This window comes from Aythya marila (genome assembly GCF_965140915.1).
Source record: "Aythya marila genome assembly, chromosome: 1".
Lineage (NCBI taxonomy): Eukaryota > Metazoa > Chordata > Aves > Anseriformes > Anatidae > Aythya > Aythya marila.
The window spans coordinates 110498258-110522209 of record NC_139042.1 but is presented as its reverse complement, the minus strand read 5'-3'; the positions used below and the strand labels follow the sequence as shown (position 1 = coordinate 110522209).

The following is a 23952-nucleotide window of genomic DNA, read 5'->3' as shown; positions in this document are numbered from 1 at the left end:
ACTTCCTTATAAGAGTTCCCTCCCCTCCAGCAGACTTTCATATGACAGATGTTTAGGATTCAGCCAACCAACCCTGGACCCAAAGGTCATTTCCTTTGGTGCTGCACTTCATGCTGCTCTATGTAGGTTTCTAATCCTGCTACAGTGTTATTTTCCCTTTGAAAACTAAGCTTTTTATTCCTGGCTTCTGCATATTGCTCTGTATATAGATTTTCCTTCACACAGGGTCGCCAGCAAGAGGTATAATTTCAGTCTCTATGAGCTAGATTTTTCTTCTTACAAACTCCACTGATTTTTTCAAAATAAGAAAAGTACCCTACACCTCATATTCATTTAGCTCTAGACTTCACCAGCTCACCTCATTGTGAACCTAATCTCTACACAGCCTTGGGTAGTGTGGGAGAGATTTCTATGGGGGGAAGCCAACGTGGGTGGAGATGGAGGGTGGCAGGTCCTTAAATGTTTGCCCTGGACTGAGTCTGTGTGAGAAATCTTGCCCTGTCACATGTGTAAGGCTTCTGCTCTGCTCAGGAGACCACCTAGCCAGAAGTGGGGGCAGTCCAGGGCCCCTTGGTGAGGCGAACATGTGGTCAGCCTTGGCGAGGGTGAGTGCTTTCCTTTGTCTCCATATGATCTCTTTGGCAGATAACTGAAGTGCTGCAGAGGAAGGACTGTTTAATCCCTTCTTGAATGGCACGAATGTGGTGATGGGAAGGCAGAGTAACGTTAGTTATCCCTTCTGCTTTCAGTGCTTGCAGAGTGAGCTTCCTCTGTAGCATTACTTGTCTTCCCATTTACTGCCACGGAGTCCCACATCTGTGTATTTTTTTGTGAATTTCTTGATATTCTGAATGAGGTTAACCACTCATCTTCATAAGGAAATTAATTGGATTTGGGACGCGGGGACAGACCCCCTCCACCGATGGTGTTGGAGGGAACCCCTGACTTTTTGTTTTTTCCTTTCAGATGCAGACCTTCAGATTGGGAAGCTGATGTGGGGAGACAGTGGGCTGTATTACTGCCTTATCATCACACCAGATGATGTGGAGGGCAAGAATGAAGAATCAGTGGAGCTGCTTGTACTTGGTAAGACCTCTTGCCAGATTGAGTCTTGGGTCAATAGCTGATGCATCTTTCCTTCCGCTCTCTCCCTCCCTCTCCGCATATCTGCACACCATATTACTATGGGTGTAAAATCTATGTAAAACAGTCCCCGCAGTACCTTCACCATCGCCTTGCACCTTGTGCAGTCATTCACACCTAGGCAAAGTGGGTGGCAAATGCTGCCAAACCAGAATAGTAATGTTTACACCCACGCTGCTCACACATTACACAGGCGTAAATGACTACAGAAAGTGCAGGGCTGGGGAAAGTCAGAACCCTTGTTTTTAAGGCGCAAAACAATAAACTTGCAGCAAAGTGAACACTTGAGATTGAGTCTTTCAAAAATAGACACCCAGAAGACATCAAATCATATGCTTTTTGCAGTCTTTTAACCTTCCCTTGGCTCTACTTTTCTGACCTGTGGGGATGTCAAAAAGCACTGTGTTTATCTGCTTGAATGTGACAATCTGGGATATTTTTCTGCCTGCCTAATTGTACTTGTACGTTTAGAATTACAGTTCCACAATCTCAGTCAGGTCTCAGCTGGTGCTGCCACTACAAGGACCTGCAGTATGCACTCTTGGCTCTGTGTTTGTCTGTTAGGCTTCCTCGTGCAGTGTGGTCTCGCCTAGTTGTGGGATTAGCTTTCAGCCCTGGCTTCCACAGTCTGCCTCTCTGTAGGTTAAAAAAATTACCCATCCCAGCTACGAGAGAAGACAGAAAGGAATTGAGCCTTCAGGGGCATTTGTTGAGTTTGTTTTAACCCAACTGTAGTACCGTACTGCAGAAGAAAGGTATAATGAGGCTTTTCTAACTTACTGTAAGACCTGCTGACACCAGTGTTTGCCTGGTCAGTGTCTTTGTACGGTTTTTGAGCGTACAGATTCTGTACATCCTGTGATGTTAAAAAAATCTTGGGTCTGTAGTGTGTAGTGATACATGGAGGCATACGGTAGAACATGTCTGTCAAGTGGCCTTAATCTCAAGGCTCAGGTGAGAATTTATTTGACATTTTTATTTGGAGATGCCATCACAAAATAAATCGGATGGAATGGCATGGGTTAGGGACAGTGCAATCTCCTCTACTTATTCCTTCAGGTGGCAGACAGCTGGAGAATAAGTTCCTCCAAAACGTGGTGTCATACCCTCGTTTAAATCCACAGCGTGCCTTTGTATCATGTGCTGGTTAATAACAGGCCCAAGGTTGACCTGTGTTTAGTTCAGGTGAGGTTCTCTCTGCCATTTGGAGCTGTAGCTGTCAGGTAGCCTCAGAGGAGCTGACTGTGACTCTGAATTTTGTCCTTTCCTCACCTTCCTTGCCATGATTTGGTGTCTTCTCGTATCTGTATCTACAACTGTGTTCAGGCACCAGTGATGATACAGTGCCATGGTAACAGGGAGAATCTGGTTTTCATGTGTACAGAGGACTACATGTGGGAAAACAAAGAAATCCCCTCCTCTGAAGCTGGCTTGGTGATGCTCCTGGCCCCGGTTTGTGGTGGTCTTGTTGGGAGGAAACATCACTTAGGCTATATTATCTTGACCGCATCTGCTTTTCTGTTCATTGCAGCCTGTGGGTCTGACCTTGCACTTTGTGCAGCGCTTAGCTAAGTTTGGCAGCAGCATGAAAACATACTTATCGTGGGCATACTTTGTTCTGCCTCATGCTGTTTGGTGCAGCCTGTGTGTATTCCTTTTCCTGGGCAATGTGTACAGAGGCAACATTCCAGCTTTTGGAGTGAGTCCAGGTTACCTAATCATCTTCCTTCCTTTCTTCCTCTTCCCACCTTAGACTTCTCCTTCTGCCTATGCTGAAGGAGAAGTCTTCTCTCTTTTCCTTTACCCTCTCCCAGTGATGGCTAGAGGAGGAGGAGGCAGCCATTGGTGAAATTACCATTTCTCAATATTCTGGCACCTTCTGGGACATTTTTATTTCATATCATTGTGCTCCCAGATATTAGTGACTTGCAGGGAGACACTGAATATAAATGTAGATGTGAGCACTTTACAAGTCCTAGGAGACACATGGTAAGAAATTTTTGTTTACTGTTTGCTGCTCTTTGAGTGGAACCCAGGTTCCTTGTGAGAGGGGTTGGAGGATCAGAGAGATAGTGTCTGCAAGAGATACTGCCATTCCCACAGCACATTGCTGTTTGCTCTGTGCTGGCAGTGGTCTTTCAGATGCAATTTACATTGCTTGTTTTGGGGCTGCTGCATACTAATGCGAAGATATACAGGTGTGTTTAGGTCAGAGAAAGATGCTGCTTCGCAGGACGATTTAGTGTCGCTCAGAACCTTGGAAGGTCTGAGAGGCAAAAATGGTAGGTGCCTAGTAGTGTCAATACATGGATAGAAACTTAGCTGAAAGTAGAGGATCCTGCTTTTACATGGTGAATCACAACATAGCACGTGGTCAAAAGCTGCTTTGTCACAACTTGGAATAAATCAGTGTTCCTTTTTTTTGTTTGTTGTTTTTTTTTTTTTTCTTAGGGAAATAATCACAGATTTCTGGCTCTATTTACAGTTTTCTGATGGAGTCTAAGTAGCCAGTCTGCCTAGGTCATGGTGGGATTGCGTGTTTTGTTGCTTCAGTGTGTCACATTGGCGCACACACAGACTGGGCAACTGCAAGTAGCTGCAGAGAATCCCACGTGCTGTCTTCATTTCAGGCCTATTTCAGAAAAGCACATAAGCATTTATGTACATCCAGTCATGCCCAGCAAAGCTGACAGGTTTTATAAAGCATACCTGATGTTAACTGTGTGCTCACGTACTTGTCTGAAAAGACCCTCCAGTAGGTTTTGCTTATCAGGGTCTTCAACCCTTATTAAGGAAATCGGTGCAGGCAAGGGAAGTGGGATGGTAACCTCTGTGCCTCAGAAGCACAGAAAGAGAGTGAACCTACTGTGGAGAAACGAGAGAATTTCAATATAAAAGTATTATTACACTTTTATCAAATATTTGTATTTTGATTTGGCATCTCCTAACAGGGTCTAGCATGCTGGAAAGTGTATGAACTCCACTTCTGCTGAATCAGGGTTAATGCAGGGCTTAGCAATTGCACAACAGGAATCATCTGAGGCTTGCTGCACTTGTATTTTACTAGAATTTTAAAACTCTTTGCAGGCATTACATCTGGGCTAGTGAATCCATTTGCAACTTCATACTTTTTTTTTTTAGAACTGATGTATGATTGAGCCAAAAAGGCTGAATCCTAAATTTAAAAAAGTCTACATTTCTGTCTCAGTAGCTAGCAGTGGAGTGACCTGGTTCTAGAAACACAAACAGTGCTATTAATCAAGTTGTTATTCATAGCACCTATGAATGCTTTTTGTATGAGAACATCCGTGGGCTTTAATAAAGTCATTCAGCGCAGCATTTCCTTCATTGTTGAAGGAAACTGCGAGTGCACTGCCACAGTGGATGCAGGTACCTGGAGTAACCTTTGAATCAGGAGTGCAGGGCGGTGCCAGAAGATACCCTGTCCTAGCTTCATGTGGCCCAGCCCACACTGAGAAGCTGTCTAGCTTGATTGCACAGCACTGCATATAACCCAGTAAGCCTTTCTAAAAGCCAGAATTCACTAATCAGCTGCGGGGTCCTGTGAAAGCAGCTGTGCTGCTCCCTTCCCAGGCTGTTAATATGTGGAGGGCAATGGCTGTAGGTGTAGGCAGGCATATCTGGCTGCCCTGAAATGCATAGGTCTGTGCAGGCTCGGGAATGTTTGCTTGACGAGATCATGCATTGCTTAGACATGCTTCAAGACACAGCGGTTTCATTCCCAAGAATATGTCAAGTTCCTGGATGAGGCAGGAAAGTGATCTACTAATCCTGGTTGTTGGTTTCATGCTTTGGTTGGTGAGCCATGTGCTTTGCCAGACAGCTCTTGCCTACTTTTTCTCCATCCGATTCGGCAGCCTGCATAAATGATATATTAGTGAAATATTATTTTATAAGTAATCTTTCAGATGCTTCAGCTTCTATCATTATTGTGTTTTAGCACGAGTTTTTCTTAACTTCTGAAGTCAGAAGATACTTACCTGATTGGTAAACCAAGATCTTTGGTAACTTGTATTACTAGCCAATACTGATGCAGTCTAAACCCAAAATTTATCAAGTGCAATACCTATAGGTAGGAATGAAGGTAGACACACATAAACACAGCACATTGTACAGTAACTAATGCGCTAATAGAGACGTGCGTTGGCTTTCAGAGAGGATAAGTCTCTCCTGGGACGTGAGTGTATGGCAAGGAGTGCTAATAAGATGGCTCTTACTCAGCAAAATGATTCAATACCTGGGATAAATAAAGGGAGGTTTGGAGTCTCCTGCTTGCCAGGAGAGACTTCATTATAAAAGTTGATGTGGTTTCGGAGATGGGAAAGTTCTTGGCAAAATTTTTCCATTCAAGATGACAATTTTGGGATGCGCTGTGTTTCACTGAGAGGCTGCCAGCAGCATCAGAGCCAGCACTTGGTCGCAGCAGTTGGCGGGGATGGTGGTGCTATCAGCCACGTGCTGGGGACCAGAGGGCCAGATCTCCGCCGGGGATGTGTCTGCGAGCAGCGTCCCAGCGAGGGCTCTCCGACCTTGAGCTGTGCCTCCGCAACCGACGGCGGGTAGCGCCAGCAGGCGAAGGGAGCTATGGGCTTGGGAGCCTCTGCTGAGAAAGCTGGCCGAGGCCTGGAGGCCAGGAAGGCCGCTGGCCTCCCCCCAGCCCCGGCACGCACATCCTCCATCCTCCTTGGGCGTCCTGTGTCCACTGCTCCTGCATGCCCCGCACCGCTGCGCTGCCTTCTTTGTCACTGCTGTCCAATCCCGCTTGTCCCAGGCCAGGCCGCTCCTGGTTCTTTATTTCACGCCATTTACAAGTGCTACTTGTTGCCAAGGATTTTTTTTTTTTTTTTACCCCTCTTTTCCTCCCTATTTGCCAGCGACAGCCACACGCTGCTCACAAAGGAGGCTGGCGTGATTAAAAGGCCTCCGTTACCAAGGCAGCCATGGCAACAGCCTCCTCGGAGGTCTTTGTTGCCTGCTAAAACTTTGATCTCCGAGAAGGGCTGCTGCTGTTTCTCCCTCCGAGTGAAAGAGGGAAGAGAAGGATGGGAAGAAAGGATAAAGTTTACAGGGCTCTACTCGCTGCGGAGCCCTGCTCTCCCAATAAATCTCGCAGCAGCTTCCCTGGAAAAGCGGCGGGTTCACAGGCGCCACGCTTCCTCCCCGGTGCTTTCCAGCCTCCCCTTGGGGCAGCGTCCCGTGCCAAGGCCTCTGGCCATGGCATGGCTTGGCACATTTTTCCGCCTCTGAGGAAGAAATTGTTCCCTCTGCAGCTGCTGCCTCCCGTGGGCCCTGCTGCTGCAGGTGGTTTCCAACAGGGACACCAATTCAACAGTTATTCCCGTATTTACCCAATATTTGTGGTATTTATGCAGTTGCCAGTGTTTACCATGTTCCTGTATTTACCCTATTGCTGTGTTCCTGACTGCACCTGCACCTCCTTTATTCCTGCTCTCACTTCTTTTTCAGCTGTACCACTTTCCCTAATTATTGTCGTGTCTTTTCTCTGCAGACTCTTGCTAAGTAGCTGCTTGATTCCTGCTTCTCCTTGAGCCGCTGCTGTTTGTGCCCTCGCGCTGCCACCCGCCCTCCTCTTGTGTATTGACTGCTGTCCCCATGTGCCCCATGTATCTCTGCACCGTTGGGACCCGCTCTGCACCCCGTCAGCTCTTCCCTCATCCCTTTCTCCTCCACTTTTCCTGCCGTGGTCCTTTGCCACAGCCTGGGGGCTGGCGGGCTGCCTCCCCCCTCAGGGCTGACCAAGGCCTGGGGCACAAGGGGTGCCTGCTGCGGGGGGAGCGCAGCCTCCAGCGCGGTGGGAATAGAGATGGGAACGTGTCCCAGATCCGTGCTGGGATGAGGACAAGCTCCTAGCTCAGTCAGAGCCTCCTGGACGACCCTGGTAAATGGGGCCATCCTCTATATCCTCTATTCCCTCTTGCATCCCGCAGTGCCTGGTGGGGGCTCAGGGGCGGGGGCTTGTACAGAGGACACAGAGCCCTTGCAGATGGGGGGGCAGCGCTGCAACTTGGCACCTGTGGTCTGCTTTGGGGTGTTTTGGCTTTGCTCCTTGCTGCTGGCAGAGGAGGAAGGTCAGCCTTTGTGACGGGCACTGGCCTGAGCCGCCTGCCTCGTCCCTGTGGCTAGTCCTGGCCTCACCCTCCTGGACCTGGTGGTGGGGAGAAGGATTAATGGGGAATTAATTTGGGATGGGGACAGAGCCCCCAGTTGTCTTTGTAACCAAAATTCTCACAGCACTGCTGTGAAAAACAGCACTGCTGTTTCTGAGGGATGCTGCTTACGCCTTGAACATGCAGTTAGTTCCTCCTGGGGATCATGAGGCCCCAGCACATGCAGGGATCGAGGCTTTCTGGGTAGGTTCAAAACAAAGCAGGCAGCCTCTTGGGCCAGCAAGATGGAGCTTTTGCTCTATGCTGTTGCTACCTGACCTCTGCCACCCCAAACCCCATTAGGTCTTTACTTCCAGCTGTTTGGCCACTGACATCTGCTGTCGGGCAAGGACTACACAGAAGCTTGCGTGGAGGTGTATGCCTCGATGCTCTGCGAGCTTGTGGCCCATGTGTATGCTGTTCACAGGCAGGTGCGGAGTCCTGCACGAGAACTGCATGTTGTTTGTGCATGCTGAGAAAATAGAGGATATATTTAATGTGCGTATGGAACATAATGTAAATGTGGTACATCTCGACACAAGGCATACGTTTGGAGCCCACTTGTGACACCTGACACTTACCCTGTGCGTGTTATATGCATGCTCATATCTAGAGAGCAGAGAGTATGCATAAGTGTTTTCATTTAACAAGCTCCCTGTGAGCAGTTTGGACACTTGAGCCTTCCAGCAAATGGACTACCAGTGTCGTGGAACTCTTTGTATATGCAGATGAAAATATTGCAGTAGGTGGATGGCAGGAGTCCTGTTTCGAAGTAGTAAATGAGGAACAATTGCCTGAACTGTGTCGTTTGCTAAGGCTTCGGGAGCACCTCGTGGTGGTGGTACAATGAGCCCTAGACAGCTTTGATGAGTTGCAACTGGCTGCAAAGCACTGCCTGTATTCAGAGGATGTTTATTATGGCTCCAGCAGGCATCCTGGTGGATTTTTGGCCATCTACAGATTGGCCATCTTTCTCTACAGAAGCTCAGCTGCAGCACTGAGGAAAAACTGAGTGGCAATCTCTTTTATTATAACACACTTCAAGGACAGGCTTGAGGCCGAGGAACTTGGGGCCCAATTCATCATTGTGTCTGAGCACTGCTCTGTGCGGGACCTGGAGGACACGTGGGGTTGCTTTCTACTGCCTTTTTCACTGGCTAACCCGCAGCTGCATCAGCTAAGGTCCAGCCACAACGTATGCCTCTCTAGAGCACTGCTCTCCTACCTTCTAGCATGTCTTAAAAAGACTGAGCACGATCCCGGTGCTATTTAAAAGAGGGACACAACGGCACACAGTCCTGTTCTGCCAATGCACAAGTGTGTGTGAATTATAGCTGAACACTGTGTAGGATGTTTGCTGTGTATTAGAAATATCCCAGACACACAGTGCCAAAACAAATAGGCACCAAGCTGCCTTTGAGCTTGGATTCTGTTTGTGTTCAGTTCTAAATTAAAAGTCAAATTTTTTTTTTTCTTTTCCTTTTGCAAAATGATTCTGTGAAGTTGTACATGAGTCCTTCCCTGGTTGGTTTGCTTCACTCCAGAGTTGGCTTTATATTATACAGCCTCACCAAGCTGCTCGTGCATCTGGAAAGAAGTGGCACATACTTGCAGTTGTGCTTTCCTGGAGCTGTCTCTGGAGCTGCAGAGCCCCACAGGGAGGGCACCACCTGTGGGTGTTGAATGCATGTGGCTGTCAGGGGCCTTGGGTTAAAGATGTTGCACATCCATTCAAACTGCATCAGTATAATTTTAAAGTAAACCAAATCTTTCTGTTGGAGGGATGTTGTATATTTCCAGGAGCTTTTTGCATGTGTAGGGCATAACTCCAGAAAGATGCTACCTTCTAATCACACTAAGGGGACCCCCCTCTTCTTGTCATTTTGTGCCTAACTCAGAGAAGCTCTGTTCTGCCCAAGCACTGCTGGTGAAGAGAGAAATTGATAAAATGCAAGGGCAGAGAAATGGTAGAGGTGCTGAAGCAGACACCAGGCATTGAGCACGATGACATCTGTGGTTGCCAGGGCTGTGAGTGGGCTGATGAGGAAGGGGACTGGTGGCAAAGGCAGGGGCTGGGAAGTGTGTTTTTCTTGCAGTAACCTCTCTCCTTCTTCTCCTCCTTCTGTCTTTTCTAGGCAGGACAGGGCTGCTTGCTGATCTCTTGCCCAGTTTTGCTGTGGAGATTATGCCAGGTATTCAGCCATTTCACCCTTTAATTATGCAGTCATCTGTCATCTTGTCTGTTTATCCCTCTGCAGCATCTTTTGTGTGGTGTACATTTTACTCTTATGTGTACTTTATCTGGGGAAGAAAAAGAAAAAAGCCTATTGCTTACTGGGAACGTGTCTTGGGTTGAGAACTGAGAGCTGATGCTGGGGCTGGGGGAGGAGTGGCCATGCTGGGAGGTGACTCAGAGAAATGGTTAATGCTGTGCCAGGGTCAGCGTGAGAGCAGAAATGCCAGCCCCGTTCAGAAGTTTTGTATCAAGCTCTCAGCTAGAACAAAGGCAACGCTGCCCCAGCCTGTGGAGACCTCAGCAGCCTCGTGTGCCCATATGGCCCTGTACGTCATCCTCTCTCGTGCACCAGTAGCTTCCCCTCCCTGGGCTCTGTGCTGCAGGTACTGTTACAGCCATCGCCCCAGATGGCAGCACAGGAGGTGCTAGAAATAGAGCACTGGCTAGCAACCCGGCTGTGGCACGGGCCCTTTTGCACTGTGTGTCCTGGACATTGTCCTAGGTAACTCCAGGTGGCTGGGCCGGCTGCGAGGGGTCTCTGCCCGTGATGACTCCCTCGCTAGCCAAACTAATGAGAGCCACCAACTGGGGCACTCCTTAAAGAGGAAACAGACTGCAACACGCTGTCCTTGGAAGGGAAGAGCTGTGGGAACATCTAGCCCTAGAGTCATGATCATCCCCTGACGGTGCCCAAGAAGGCATTCTTTCACACTTCTGTGCAGAAATACATCTCCATATAAATGTGTGAAGCTATTTTCAAAGCTGTCCCAGAGATGCAAATGGAGAGAAGGCAGACACTCCTCCACCTCCAGTGAAACCCAGAGCTCCCTGGAAGCTCAGCATGGTAGGAGAGGGATCGGCCTTTTCAGTATAGACAGAGATTGATTCTCTGTTGCCTAATGCCTTTGTTTCCCCACTATTTACAGTCCTATTGAATGGCTGTACAATTCCTGTATGTTGGCCAGGTAGCTTTCTGGTACCCCCACTGCATACGTATAAAAAATAAAGTATAAAAGGCAGTGACAGACCACACATCACCTGCATTACCTGTTACCTGAATTAACAAAATCAGATACTCTTGCAAGCACAAACCCCTAGTTTTCAGACAGTGAAGTTCATAGCGTTTCAGCTTGGTAAAGGTTTACACCTCAGGGTTACACAGTTGTATCTGGAAGGGCAGTGAGAAAAGGTAATGGCTGTTGTAGCAGGGCGAGGATTGGGGAAGTGCAGGTAAAACTGGTTGAACTCCCAGTTTTGTGCATTCCGGAGGACCCAGTGAGCTCTTCTGCTGTTGTTTTAACCTAATCACAGAAGCAAATGGTCTAACTCTGCAAGATCAAATCATCCCTGTGACTGGGATATGGATTTCAGATGTTTTCTCCTGGTGCTGAGTAACATGTAACATATATACTAACCTGATCTCTTTTTATACTCCTAGAACATGTTCAGAAGGACCACAAGTACACTTACAGTGGACTTGCTGTTTGTTTTTTTCCTCTACCAGGCTTTTATCCTTTATTAGTGAACAGTTCACTAACAGCTCTGGAGACCTGACACCTGAGCTGCATTGCATAGCTGTGGCTGGCCACTTCCATCAGGCAGTAATATTTCATGACAAGAACGTGACAGAAGAAAGCTTCTGCCCTGCTCAGAGTGGCGTAGATTTCAGAAGTACAGGGAAAGAAGTCCGGCTTACTGTCTTACATGCTATCCCAAGCACCATGTTATTTCATGCTTTTCATAAGCTTAGCAAACTTAAAAAAAAATAATAAAAAAACTTAAAAGTAGCCTGGTTTTGACCTTTCTCTCTCACATCAGATTGCCTTCTTTGATGTGCTGCTTCTAGCTTCCCTCTACATTACTCATAGCCTGTTTATGCTCATTTATTTAGGGCCCTTAACTATAATAACTGCTTTTCCCCCTAGCATTCATGCTCCTCGCGTATTTCCAGGCAGCGACTGTCTGCTCACAGCCTTCTCTATGATAGGCTAATGCAGCAACCTTCTGCTCTCTCTGTACAAGGCAGGCTGTCGAATCCGTTCTTCACTCTTGAATCCCTGCTTTGCATGAGCTGCAGCCTGAATCCATCTTTTCTTGTACAAAGATGATCAGGGTTGTATAATGTCAGTAACTTCAGATGAAGTTACTTGGAGGCCTTGTATGAAGGCGTTCCTTAACACTACTGGAAATTCCTCCTTTGTGGGGCACATGATTACAATCAAAATTTTTGTTGCTGTAAAGCCCAAGTGGTTACACTTGTCCTGTGATGGAATAGTATAGCGTGTCCTTTATTTTTTGGTTGCTTTCAAGAAATGAAGTCCTGTTCACAGCAGAAACTGTTCTTGATCCTTGAACATGTGACCCTGAAAGTATTGCCGCACACCCTGAAATTCAGCATATATATGTTGTGTTACATGTTTCTTATTGTAGGCCTGCCCAAGGACAACTTGCCCTTTCTGTAAGATAGATATTCCAGTCTTCATCTTTGTTGGTAATGCTTCCCTACCTCTTCCCCTTAAGTTGCATTAATGCATTCTTATTTTCTGTGTCAAGGTCATTCACGCAAACGTTAAACAAGATGGCTCCTAGAACTGGTACCTGAAGAACTGTATTAACAATTTCCTATCAGCTGTTACTTTTCCATTCATGAATGCTTCCCTCCAGCTATTTCCTTATTCATTAGCTGAGTTTTTCTCAACATAGAGTAACTTCACCAAAAAATATTCCACAAGGACCAAAATTATCTGCAAGTTTAAATGAAATTCATCTGTTTCAGCCAAGAGAGAAATAAAATATTCAAAAAACATAAAATGTTTCACTTTACACTTCTGAAATGAAGTGTTTTGATTTGTAAATGCCAGATCTTTCACTGACATTCGTAAGTTTGAAATTAAAAATTGCATTTACAAAAGACAATTATTTGTAGAAGAGTGAAGGAAAATGCTAACAAAGAAAAGAATTCTGCTTCTGCTCAAACAGAATGCTGTGGATGAATCAAAAATGAGATCTCTCTTTTTTTTTTGCGTTTTATTAAGAACTAGAAATAATTGTATTTTGGTTGTTCCAAGCTGAGCAACCTTTTCCTCAACTTTTCATCTCACTTAGTGTCATTCCATCCTTGCATTGCAGCTCTTGTACCAACCCTTCTGCAGCCCAAATCCCATTGTGCCAGGAGGCCACGTAGAGAATGCTTGACTTCAGTTCAGAAAGATTGGCCCGCTGCTGATGCTTTTCATGGTGTAAACCCCACCCCAATGCTAAGCAGCCCCACCGCTTCTTTCTTTGCCTTCTTGCCATCTTTCCAAGGTGGTTGAAGAACCACCTGGGGACCTCTGGTGTCCCCACAGGTTTTCCCTCACCAGTGGGCTGAGTTCCAGATAGGCTGGTACATCTCTCTGATGTAAAACCAACTCCAGGCTTCCTCTGCATTCAAAGTCTTGAAATTTCTTGGTCCAGATGTGTTTGCTGACCATTCCCTTGATCCAGGAAACTGCCATGTGGCAACATGTGCACCCATGTGCCCACCATCCCCGGTGAAGTGAAGGGCTGAGAGCTGCCCCATGGCAGGCAGGGCACCTGCCCTCACCTTGGCTGCTGCTGCTGCTACAGATTTCCTGGCAGCAGAGTGTTAGGGACCTTTCCTAGCTCCCCTTTCCATGCAATGTAAATATAGCCCATTACAGCCCCATCACGGTTTTTGTGGACCGTCCCTTTTGCCCTGTCACTTGTACAGACTACATCTGAGGCTTCAGCGAAAATTAAAAAAAAAAAAAGAAAAAGTGGTTGTTAGGTTTCCTGGCTGGCTGCAGCGCCTGAATAGGATGTTCGTTCAGCACATTCAAAAGAATAATTGTGTGCGTGGGCCTAGTTGTGAAGGGGCAGGCCTGGCTCATTTACTGGGCTATTTATAGCCTGCTTTTCACCGTCGTTTGTCCCATTAAAACTGGAATATGGGTAGGGAACAAACACATAAGCAGGGCATGAACATGGCTGAGAAGAATGAGTCTTTAATGAGACCCAAATGCTAATAGGGCATGTCCTGCAGCATTTGTACAGGACTGCCATGGGACGAAGGGTTTCCGTGGGGAGAATCAGAGCTCTTGCCTCCATGCTGCTTGCCTCTGAGCCAGCCAGAGAGGCTGAGAAGGGACCACATTTTGGTAGCTCTGTTTCTCACTACCATGTGCCATTTCTGCTTTGACATGGTCCTAAACCAGGAGGGAATCCATTTCTATACAAAGCCCCACCATCTATTCTGCCCCTGTGCTCTCCACAGGGATGATGTTGCTGTTGTTCGCTTCGCCAGCGATGTGCAATCCTGTAACTATCTCTTTTTCTCCCCGTGTTTTCCAGAGTGGGTCTTTGTGGGCCTGGTGATCCTGGGCGCGTTCCTGTTCTTCCTCCTGGTGGGGATCTGCTGGTGCCAGTGCTGCCCACACAGCTGCTGTTGTTATGTCCGCTGCCCCTGCTGTCCTGAGTCCTGCTGCTGTCCCCGGGCACGTGAGTGACCCCGTCCAGGCCTGGCACGGATCTCCTTTAGCTCTTCTGCTCCCTGGCAGAACAGGAGGAGAATGTGCTAGTGTTGCTTCCTTTGCCCTGAGCACTCTGCTTGACTCAAGAACTAGTTCTCGGGGAGTGAAGCATCTGACCTATTGCTCAATGCTTGAGCGCTCAAAGTTAATTACAAATGTAATTCTCCGAGGCCTCCCTGCCTTGGCAGCTGTGTCTGCTTCTCCAAAGTGTCACGCTCCCCTTCCAAAGTTGCTGTCATGTCAGTGAGTGTTGCGGGGGCAGAGCTAAAAGCATCTTGGGAGGTTTCTTCCCAACAGTGCGAAGCAGCTGCCCTCTGCAACACTGCAAAATCCTTGCAACCCAGCAAGGTTCCTGGTCAGGCTGAGGCAGATCTGTCAAGCTTCATGAGCCTCATCCCTGCAGCTTGAGACATGAGTTATTGTTAAAGCTGAACTGCCACTAAGTTGTGGCAGCAGAAATGCTGGCTCTAACATGCCAGGTATCTTCCAGATGTTGGGCATCTTGGAGTGTTCACACAATGTGCTGTGAGCACTTTTAAAACTCCCCTCATGGCTATTTGAGGCTTAGAGAAATTCATATCGGCCCCTGTCATTTCACTTGTCCAGTGGTCTCCTGCTGGGTTGTCACCAATGTCAGCGATGTGCAGGTTTCTGCCACAAGCCGTGTGGGTCTGGGGAAGGCTGGTGTGATGCTGACTGCTGTTTTTTCTTTTTCAGTGTACGTAGCAGGCAAGGCAGCAAAGGCAGGGTACCCTCCTGCGGTCTCCTCCATGCCAGGTCCATACTACATCCCCAGCGTCCCTGTGGCTGGTGTCCCATCTCCTGCTGTGCTGATGGACAAGTCACACCCACCTCCCTTAGCCCCAAGCGACGCCACTGGAGGAAGCCAAAATGGTAATTTGCAGTGCCAAGCACGGCATTCAGTCTTCTTCCTGGGAGCAGGGCTGGGAATGGGAGGGACAAGCATCTTTGAACAGGATAAACACAGACAAACTGCGTTTTAATCCTGGTGCTGACAATGACATTTGCATCCCGTAGGGCCATGTGGGCCAACTTCTCTAGTGCCATCAGCAAAGTGTTTGTTTGGGGGTACTGAATTAGGCCAGCAGAGAATCAGAGGCCAGGTTCGTGCTCTGGGCCCCTTTCTAAACCTTTGCTTGCAGGAGAGAAAAGGATGAATGAAGGTGGTTGCAGGAGAGCAGAGGCAGTGGCTGTTTTCCCCTTAGAGCCGATGCCTTGCAAGCTGCTCTGTCTTGGTAAACTGCTTTTGCTGCTCTTTGTAGAGCATTGCTTCCCCTCCGGCAGCAGTTTTTGCTGCAGCATGTTTTACTGTCCCTGTAGCAATTTGAGCGCAGGTACGTGCTCCCTTGTCATTTCTGCCCAAGAGCATTTGCAGCTGGATCCCCTCCCATACCTTACAGAAGTCCGTAGGTCGCTTGGCTTGTTCAGCCTTCCCATTTATGAAATGTGAGTGGTAAAAGGCTTCTAACTGGAAGGTAGTTACAGATCAATGTCAGACAGAGAGAATATGGGTATGGTGCCTCTGTCTCAGTGAGGGTCACTCCTGCTGTAAAGGAAGTTGCCTTCAAGGAAGAAGAGGATGGCTATTTAGCCACATCCTAGAAGCATTTCAGGGCCAGAGTGTCTGCCTGAACTCAAACATACTGCAGCAGTAGCAGTGACTTACCAAGATAGTCACCAAACTGACACAGTATGTTAGCCCTTGATCCAGCCACATGTCTGATTTGAAAGCTCTGCACTAATTGTCAATTGTTAAATTTACTCGTGACAGTGTGTTGATAAGACAGTTCCAAAAAGTTCCACAACCAAGTAGCCTACTCAAATAATTAAGCTTTTGGAATAACCTTCCACATTCTTCCCCTGCTCCAGTCAATATATTAACCTTTCCAGAATTACTAGAAGTATTTTCATTCAAGTCATACTTTTTTTTTTTTTTTTTTTTCCACCAAAATCAAAACAGAGCTCTGGAATGGTGCATTTTGAAATAGGAAATAAATCAGTCACTGATCCAAAGCAGAATGTACCCAATTCAAAAATCTTTGTCAGAAAATGATGAATGACAAGCCGCAGTGCTTATTTTTTTTTTCTCTTGTGCAAAATGTCACTGCTTGTAGAACACAGTGTTGGCTGTGGGAACCTTAGGGATTTTTTAAGAGTCAAATCACAAACCCAGTGCTTGTCTCTGCTGTGCTTTACTAGCAGAGCACAAATGCTGAATAAAAACTGGATGTGTTTAGAAACCAAATGGAATGGCTCTTAGCATCCATGGTTATTACATGGAAAAAATGCATTTATTATATAATCTGAATCAAACCGTCAAGACTTAAACCTTCAACTCAGTATTTGACAGGCAATACTACATATTGCAAGTAAAACTATTACTATAGTGAGTTTTAACTGTTGTGGAGAGGCAACACAGGTTCTTAAGCTTTTTTTTTTTTTTTTTTTTTAATAATATTTATTGTAATAATATGGACAAACCCTTAGCCTGGATCATGCTTCCGTTGTGCAGGGTCCACACAAAGAAGGTGTTCCTTGAACTGAGAAGCTAACGGAGGTTGATGCCCTGCGCTCTCTTCCTTGTCTCTTAAGCTCCGTTATCATTCCAGAATATCCCCTAATTACATGCAGTAGAGGAGAGAACACGTTACATGGCTCTTCCAAGCTGCTTATTTGCTGTTTGGCCAGACAGCAAGCTAAACAAAACAGATAATAGTTGAATGGATAATGAAGGTCTTTGCTCAGAAGGAGCACTAATTATGGTCTCTGCATCCTCCACACAGCTATTGTAGGTCTGATCTGAAACTTGTAAAAACTTGCTATCTTTGATACCAAAAACTTCTGTCTAGTTCGTTTAAAAATGGTCAATAGGATCAGAAGCGCTAGGGGATGGAGACTGGAGGATTCTGTAATCCTGGCTGCCAGTCTAGAAAGCACAGCCTTTGCCCTAGTTAGCTTGTGTGCTTGTAGCTGACCCCTGTGAGGTGATCTAGTGAGCAAACTAAGGCACGAGAATATTAAAAAAAATTGCCTACAGTTACATAAAAGCCATGTGACAAAGCTCCAGTGAAGCTTAGGAACTCGGTCCTGAACTTAGGGCTGAGCAGGAAATAAAAACGAACGTTCAGTTTTCGTATTTAGGACTGCTGGCAACACATAATTTAGGATGTATGCTCTCTATTTTAAATGCAGTGGTTACCTGGAGACTCTGGCATAGATTCCCTAAACCATGCGCACAGGGAAGCTTTTAATTTGAGAGCTGAACTCCAGACCTCCAGTATAGAAAGTTAAAAAAAAAAAAAGAAAAGGATGACAAATCACTTGCTTCCTAACCACGCTTGCCTGAAAAAAATAGTAGTGCTGTCTTTTCTGGGGAGGGAAACAGTTTACAGTTTTGTCTGACTTGGTTCCACCCACAGAAGAATAAAAAAAGTGTCCATAGTTACACAAATTAAGCATTAGAAATTTATGAACTGTTGAGGAGAAGAAAATATGCTCTAACAGGGAAGAATGTTCCATTCCCTTTGACTTAATGGAATGGTTCTGGACAAGTGCTTAACATCTTTGCATCTTCATTTCCTTATAATTGAGATGGGTCTAAAAATATGCAGACCTTATTAAAGGATTTTGGCAATTTATGGATGAAGAAGGGTATGAGGAGGAAGCAATAATATCTTTGAATCTCACACAAAGGAATAATAAAGAGATTTAATAAGTTGAGCATTCAATATCATTGCCGGAAGTATTTAATAAATAAATGTAGAGACAAAATATGCCTTATCTGTAATGGAAAAGCCTTTTTATGGGCTGCTCACAGTCATCTTTGCAGATTTAATTCCGAAGTTAATTTCTGGATGCTTACAGAATTACCCAAGAAAGTCACTTTCCTTTTGATACATAGCTGCAATAGCAAGTCAAGCATGAAGCTAGCATGAAGCCTAGCTAATTCTCCCATCAGTTCCAGGAGCTGAAGATGTTGCCCAAATAGATACTTGGCACAGCCTCAGCATGATTAGTGGTTCTTGTGCGACAGAATCTGGAAGCTGCCTGCTCAAGTTCCCCAAAGACTATCAGTAGGTCAGAGTCATTTCCAGCAAATGTTTGGTTGTTGGTCTGTGTAAAAATGAGGTGGTGGCTCAGCTGAGCTCCTAGGAGATGCATTGGAAGGAAGAACAGCGAGATGACTCTTTGCTGGCAGTGTATCAGACCAGAGGTCAACTGTGATGGTGAGGCAAAGCGGAGAACTTGCAGTGCTGTTGCTCGTGCTGTGTCAGTGCAGCAGGAGTCACCACTTCTGCTGCCAGTCAGTCCAGCTCCGCTTTGTAGCAGCAACCTGACCTGGAGAGACATGCTGGTCTTCCAGTTTGGAAGGCAGAGGCAGGGTTCCTTGTGTTCTGTAAGTCATGGTGTGCATTTACAATCATTGTACACATATTTATGGTGATGATAAACAACTGTGAAACTCTAGACTGCCATCAGGTGAGCTATCTGGATTTGTCCTGGAGACGTGTTGAAAGCAGGACTGTGAGAGACCTGTACTACATTTTAACACCTAATACCTTTCCCAAATACAAATACACTAGGCAATATTTCAAGATCTGTTAATTTACATACACACATTTAAAATCCACAGTAAAGCACTTCCTCCTGAAGCAATTTGCAGGATTATTACAGGAATTGTTCCACCAATTTCTATGGCACAGCCATTTCTGAGGCAGAGCATGGTTATTTCATCGTGCACAGGCACAAGCGCAGCAGTTTAGGACAGAAGGTGCCTAAGAATACCTCTGCCAAGTCCTTGTTCAGCCCACACTGCATACTATGCAACGTACTACCAAACCCATATGTTAGGTACTGATGTATCGGGGTATGGGATAAAACAGAAGGAAGAGGTTGGCTCACTACCACCGTCCAAGTATTTTTTAAAATAGTGTGTCAAGAGGAGGGCTCGTGCAATGCTGCAGTTTTCACACAGGGGAACACACTAAACCCGTGCAAGGCAGACAGGTTAGCGATAAGCGACTCATCCTTACAGCAGTGCTCTAATGAGGCTGAGTTTCAGGGTTAGCTCCTTGGGACTGAGACCTGTGTTTCTGTCAATCTTCGAATAGCCCCAGGCTGAGACATTTCTTAAACAATCTGCTATAGAAGCCTTATTTTCCTCAGAGTCCTAATAGGTGGAGTTCTTTGCTTGCTGACTGTAGACTGGCCTTGAGGTAGCCGGGCTATTCATAGGCTTAGCACATAAAGCATGCATGGAGCCAGCCTGCCAGAATTAGACCTGCTGAGGCTCTGGGTGTGTAGGAGCTTCTCTTCTATACACAGGAAGGTGATAAAGCCAAAAAAGCTGTCCAGACTTCCCCCGCAAGTGGAGTCAAGCACCTAATGCCTGTGTGAAACCTACCTTTTCTGTAAAATGCAGCATGTAAAGAGTGCCAGAGCAAGCAGTTTCACAGTTACCCAGTGACCTGATTGGCCCCATTATTGGATTTGGTATAGATCTCAGTGCGATGTGCTTTGTGGGACTTTCTATGTTTCCTTCCGTGTTCTGGAGCATCTCCTGCCACATGCTTTTCAACCTGTGTGAGCAGAATTTGTAGGGCTGGGGTGTGTGGAGCGCTCCTGCAGAGTGACAGCTCCCACATGCTCAGCCACCTGCTTCCCCTGCAGCCTGGGAGCTCACAGCCTCTGCTGCGTAGAGGAAGCCTGATCTTCTGGCACTGCTTTTCCCATACCATGACAAATCCTTTCAGTAGCGCTAAGAAAGGGGAAGCAACTTCTACCTTTCTCCCTGCCATCCTCTGTAGGAGGTGGAATCACTGTGGCAGTGTCACCACTTGATGCATTTGGCTGTACAGATTGGGCATTTCCAAGCCTTTTTTTGCTGTTGCTGCAAACTTTCTAAACGATGCAGCTGCTCACAACTTCACATCCCACCTTAGAGACAAGTTTCTTCTGAAGCAAGGACTGACTCACTGTTTTGGAAGATGCAGCCTACCTACCTGCAAATGTGAGCTCAACTGTAGAAGCAATGTTGTGTGAAAGTCTCCTCAAACTTAAATGTGTTTTCCTCTAAATCCTTTTCTTTTTGTTTCTCCCCAGCAGTGCGCAAAGGGTACAGGATCCAGACTGACAAGGAAAGGGACTCCATGAAGGTGCTGTACTATGTCGAGAAAGAACTGGCTCAGTTTGACCCAGCTAGGAGGATGCGAGAACGATGTGAGGAATGAGAATGGTTTGATTTTGTTTTTCACTGACCTGAAAAATACCCTGCAAATTCATAGCTAAAGGTTCACTGGCTTTGTATTCAAGCTAGCCTCTAGGATATTAATCTTGGGATGGATAAAATCTGGATCTTAGGAATCTACAGTTGTGTTCTGATTTTAAAGAGTTACTGGTCACCTAATAATCATTCTTCATTAGACTGAACAAGGTGTGGGAGACTCAGACTATCATGAAAATTGGCTGCTTGGGCAATTGAACTTTTGGATCATCATGGTCTGAAAAGCCAGTTCTGTTTTGTGTGCTGCGGTGTCCTCGGTATGGTTCGAATGATACATAAAGGTAGTTTGGAGTGGTTATTGCCCTGCAATAGGGACTACAAGAAAGATTCAGGAAGCAAGGAGATTGCCAGGAGGTTTGGTGACACTGGTCAACATAAGATCAGAGGCGCTATGAGCAGCAGCTCTGATGGCTTGGCAGTCAGACACTGCCAAGTGAAAGGGAGGGGCATGATGCAAGCTCAGAAAGGAGCTTCTGCATGGAACTCCTCACTGTCTGCCTATAGCCTCTTGCAGGCTTTATTTTCCTAAATAAAGACTGAAGGGGTGTTTAATGGGTGTCAGCACAAACCGTAGCGAGGATCTTCCTGCATTAGGAGACAGAGGTGCAGTGGTGGGACAGTTCATGTGCATGAGGAGGGCCTGCAGTGCTGGTGTTTGTCCTCTAGCTGTTCTGAGTACAACAGCAGGCTGGGGGGCTTGGTTCCTCCGTGCAGCATGCAACTGATGCAGAGCTAGCCCATCTTAGGCACTGGCAGAGGCTCTTTTAAAACAGACACGTGAGATCCTGCAAATCAATGAAGGTAGGGGTTTTAGGGAATGACATTACATCAAGGCTCTGTACTGATTAGGCATAACTAAGAAATTATATGTACTTCTAAAACAGTCATTGCTGAGCACACTGTCTTCTCCACCCACAAGATTTACTATAAAAAGACCTCTCCAGATTGGTATGTCAGGCCTCCAGATGTCAATGTGCTTGACAGGGTAGAGACTGACAGTGATTCAGACAGTCTCTTACTTTTTTTTATTTTTTTTTTGAGGGGGTTGTTTTTGTTTTAACTAAGCAAGTCAGGCCAAATTCAGAGCCAGCTTGTCTCACACCAGGAAAGGGGGAGGTGGCACAATTGCTGGGATGATGCACCACCAAGCACAGTGCCCACCTCGTGAGGGTGTTGAGCTCACACGTGCTAGTGAAGCAGGGCTGAGGGGGGATTTCTGCACAAAGACTGAACTTTGTTGTCCGAACACAAGCATGTGATGCCAGTTGAGATACCCTTAGAATATCCCATCTGGCTACTGGTTAACAGTTCAGAAGACCTGTAGGTCCAACACCAGCTATGTGTCCAAACTGAGCCCCAGGAGTCTCAGGCAGGATCACACAAGGGTTTGGACCTTGGGTTCCATTTTGATTTTTTTTTTTTAATGGAGGGCAGCTCAGCTTCTGTCTGAGAAATCTGCAGCCAGGCTTTCCACAGCCTTCCGGTCCTCTCTTCTCTCCCCTATGCTACTAGGTGATGCCTATCTCATTTCTTTTCTGCATCCTCCCCTTCAGATAACAACACCATCTCTGAACTCAGCTCCTTGCATGAGGACGACGTGAACTTCCGACAGCTGTACCGCCAGGCGCGGAGAAAACCTCTGCCTCCGGCAGGAGACCTGGATGGGGATGCTGAGTACTGGGCAGGAGTGATTGGCGGGGGAAGCACGTCAAGGTCACAGGCTGTCTCTGATTACAGAGATGAGAGGGACAGTTTCCGGCACAGGTGAGGAGTGCTGTGTCTGGGAGGTTACTGTACCTGCCAAAGTAATAAGTTAAGGAGAAGGGACAGATATACTGGTAGCTCTTCTCCATGTCCTACTGCTCTGGTCCAGCCTAGTAGGATGGAGGGGTTGCAGCTGGAGAGAAAGGTGGAGATGGAAGATGTCTTAGATGAGGACAGAATTGATCTGATTCGTACAGGTCTGCTGGAGCCTCCCCAGCTGGGCAGTGCTAGGTACTGACACCATTCCAGGTAGGATGGCAAAGTGAGATAGATAAGAAACAAAGTCGCCTTCTCAAAGTGCTTCATTGAAATCTGTACCTGATGCCTCAGGCAATTCTCAGTGCTGGTGCACTGTGTTAGGAATCGCACCCTGGTGCTTTGGTGCACCAAGACCTGTATTCCAGATCTAAAGGACCAGCACTTTGGCACCTAGAAGAGATGCTTCTTCATACCAGCAGCCTTGTCCCCCAAAATCAATGGCAGGGATTTATTTCCCTCAATACTGGGCTCTTGTGCCAGTTCACTCCCTTTAAACCTGCTTCATAATTGCCCTCCTGTGAGCTTCTGTAGCTAGGTTCTTGGGTTTTCCCAGCAGGACATAGACCTACAAGTGCTGGGGCTAAGGGAAGAAAGAAATTTCAGCCCTGCATAGCGGAGGACAAGGAAGGTGCATCCCGGGGTTAATCTCTGGGTAACATTAGGCTTGTAGAATCTGAGCTCTCCACACTAGGCAGCCCTTACAGGCAGCAGAGAGAAGTAGGCTTTTCTAGGATGTGATACATCTCTTCCTACAGAAGGGGATGAAAACAGGTCAGATGATTCATGTCCCAGGAGCGCCCGTTTCCCTCCATTGTCTCTGAAGGCTGCCGAGGGGATGAGTGCAGCTGAATCCTGGCCTCTAACCCTACCTTTTTCCTCCTCCAGCCAGCAGAGATCCAAATCCGAGATGCTGTCCCGTAAGAGCTTCTCTGTGGGAGTGCCGGCCGTCTCCATGGACGAGCTGGCAGCCTTCGCGGAGTCCTACAGCCAACGGGCCCGGCGGGCGGACAGCCAGGAGACTCGGCGTTTCGAGCGCTCGGAGTCGCGTGGCGGAGGGCTGCACCACCAGGACAGCTCCCTGGAGGAGTACTACACCAAGCGCAGCAGGGGGAACCGAGAGCCGCTGACGGACTCGGATCGGGGCTGGTCGTACAGCCCGCCCCGCAGACGGGCCCACGAGGAGAAGCACCTGCCCCGGCTGGTGAGCCGGACGCCCGGAGGGAGCCAGAAATACGATCACTCCTACCTCAGCAGCGTCCTGGAGAGGAAATCCCGGAGCTACGATGAAAGCGGTGACCGTTGTGAAACCCCCTCAAAGCTGAGCTCGCAGCCCAGCCAGAGAGGAGGGGGAACGTATTATGCCTGGTCACCACCCTCTACCTACAAGCCCGAGCCGTCGCAGCAGCAGTCGCAGCAGTCACCGTCATCTGACCAGGAGGATGGGGAGGACACCCTGCCTCCCTACAGCGAGAGGGAGCTGAGCCGAGGCCCTTCGTACCGGGCCAGGGAGCAGGCCTACCTCAACGCCTCTGACAAGAAGAGGAAAAAGGAGCCCAAGAAAACAGTGAGGCCATGTCTGGTGCTCCTGATCCAGATACGCTGAGGCGTCAGCCGCCAGGCGGGGGTCACAAAGCAGAGTTTAGGAGCAGGGGGCTCTCCAGGAGAGGGCAGCGTGTGGATGGAGTCAGAGTGTGGGGAACCCCAGATAGCATGAGGAACCCTGCGAGAGACCTCAGTGGGATCATT

The 23952-nt window shown here is 47.2% G+C and overlaps 1 protein-coding gene across 5 annotated transcripts in view; it reads left to right on the top strand.

The window, feature by feature from the left end:
* The window catches only part of ILDR2 (immunoglobulin like domain containing receptor 2), a 37655-nt gene that overhangs the window by 8081 nt on the left and 5622 nt on the right, over positions 1–23952 (top strand). For 2 of the 5 annotated variants that reach the window (XR_014317695.1, XM_082762807.1), the window contains exons 3-9: positions 967–1086; positions 9467–9523; positions 13921–14067; positions 14817–14993; positions 20223–20339; positions 21957–22167; positions 23092–23770. Coding sequence is in view for 4 of the 5 variants with exons in the window: in XM_082762807.1 (XP_082618933.1) it covers positions 967–1086; positions 9467–9523; positions 13921–14067; positions 14817–14993; positions 20223–20339; positions 21957–22167; positions 23092–23770 (1508 nt within the window). In the remaining variant the exon portion in view is untranslated. The remainder of the gene's footprint in view (positions 1–966; positions 1087–9466; positions 9524–13920; positions 14068–14816; positions 14994–20222; positions 20340–21956; positions 22168–23091; positions 23771–23952) is intronic. The other 3 variants (XM_082762808.1, XM_082762810.1, XM_082762809.1) reach the window with 3 other exon arrangements.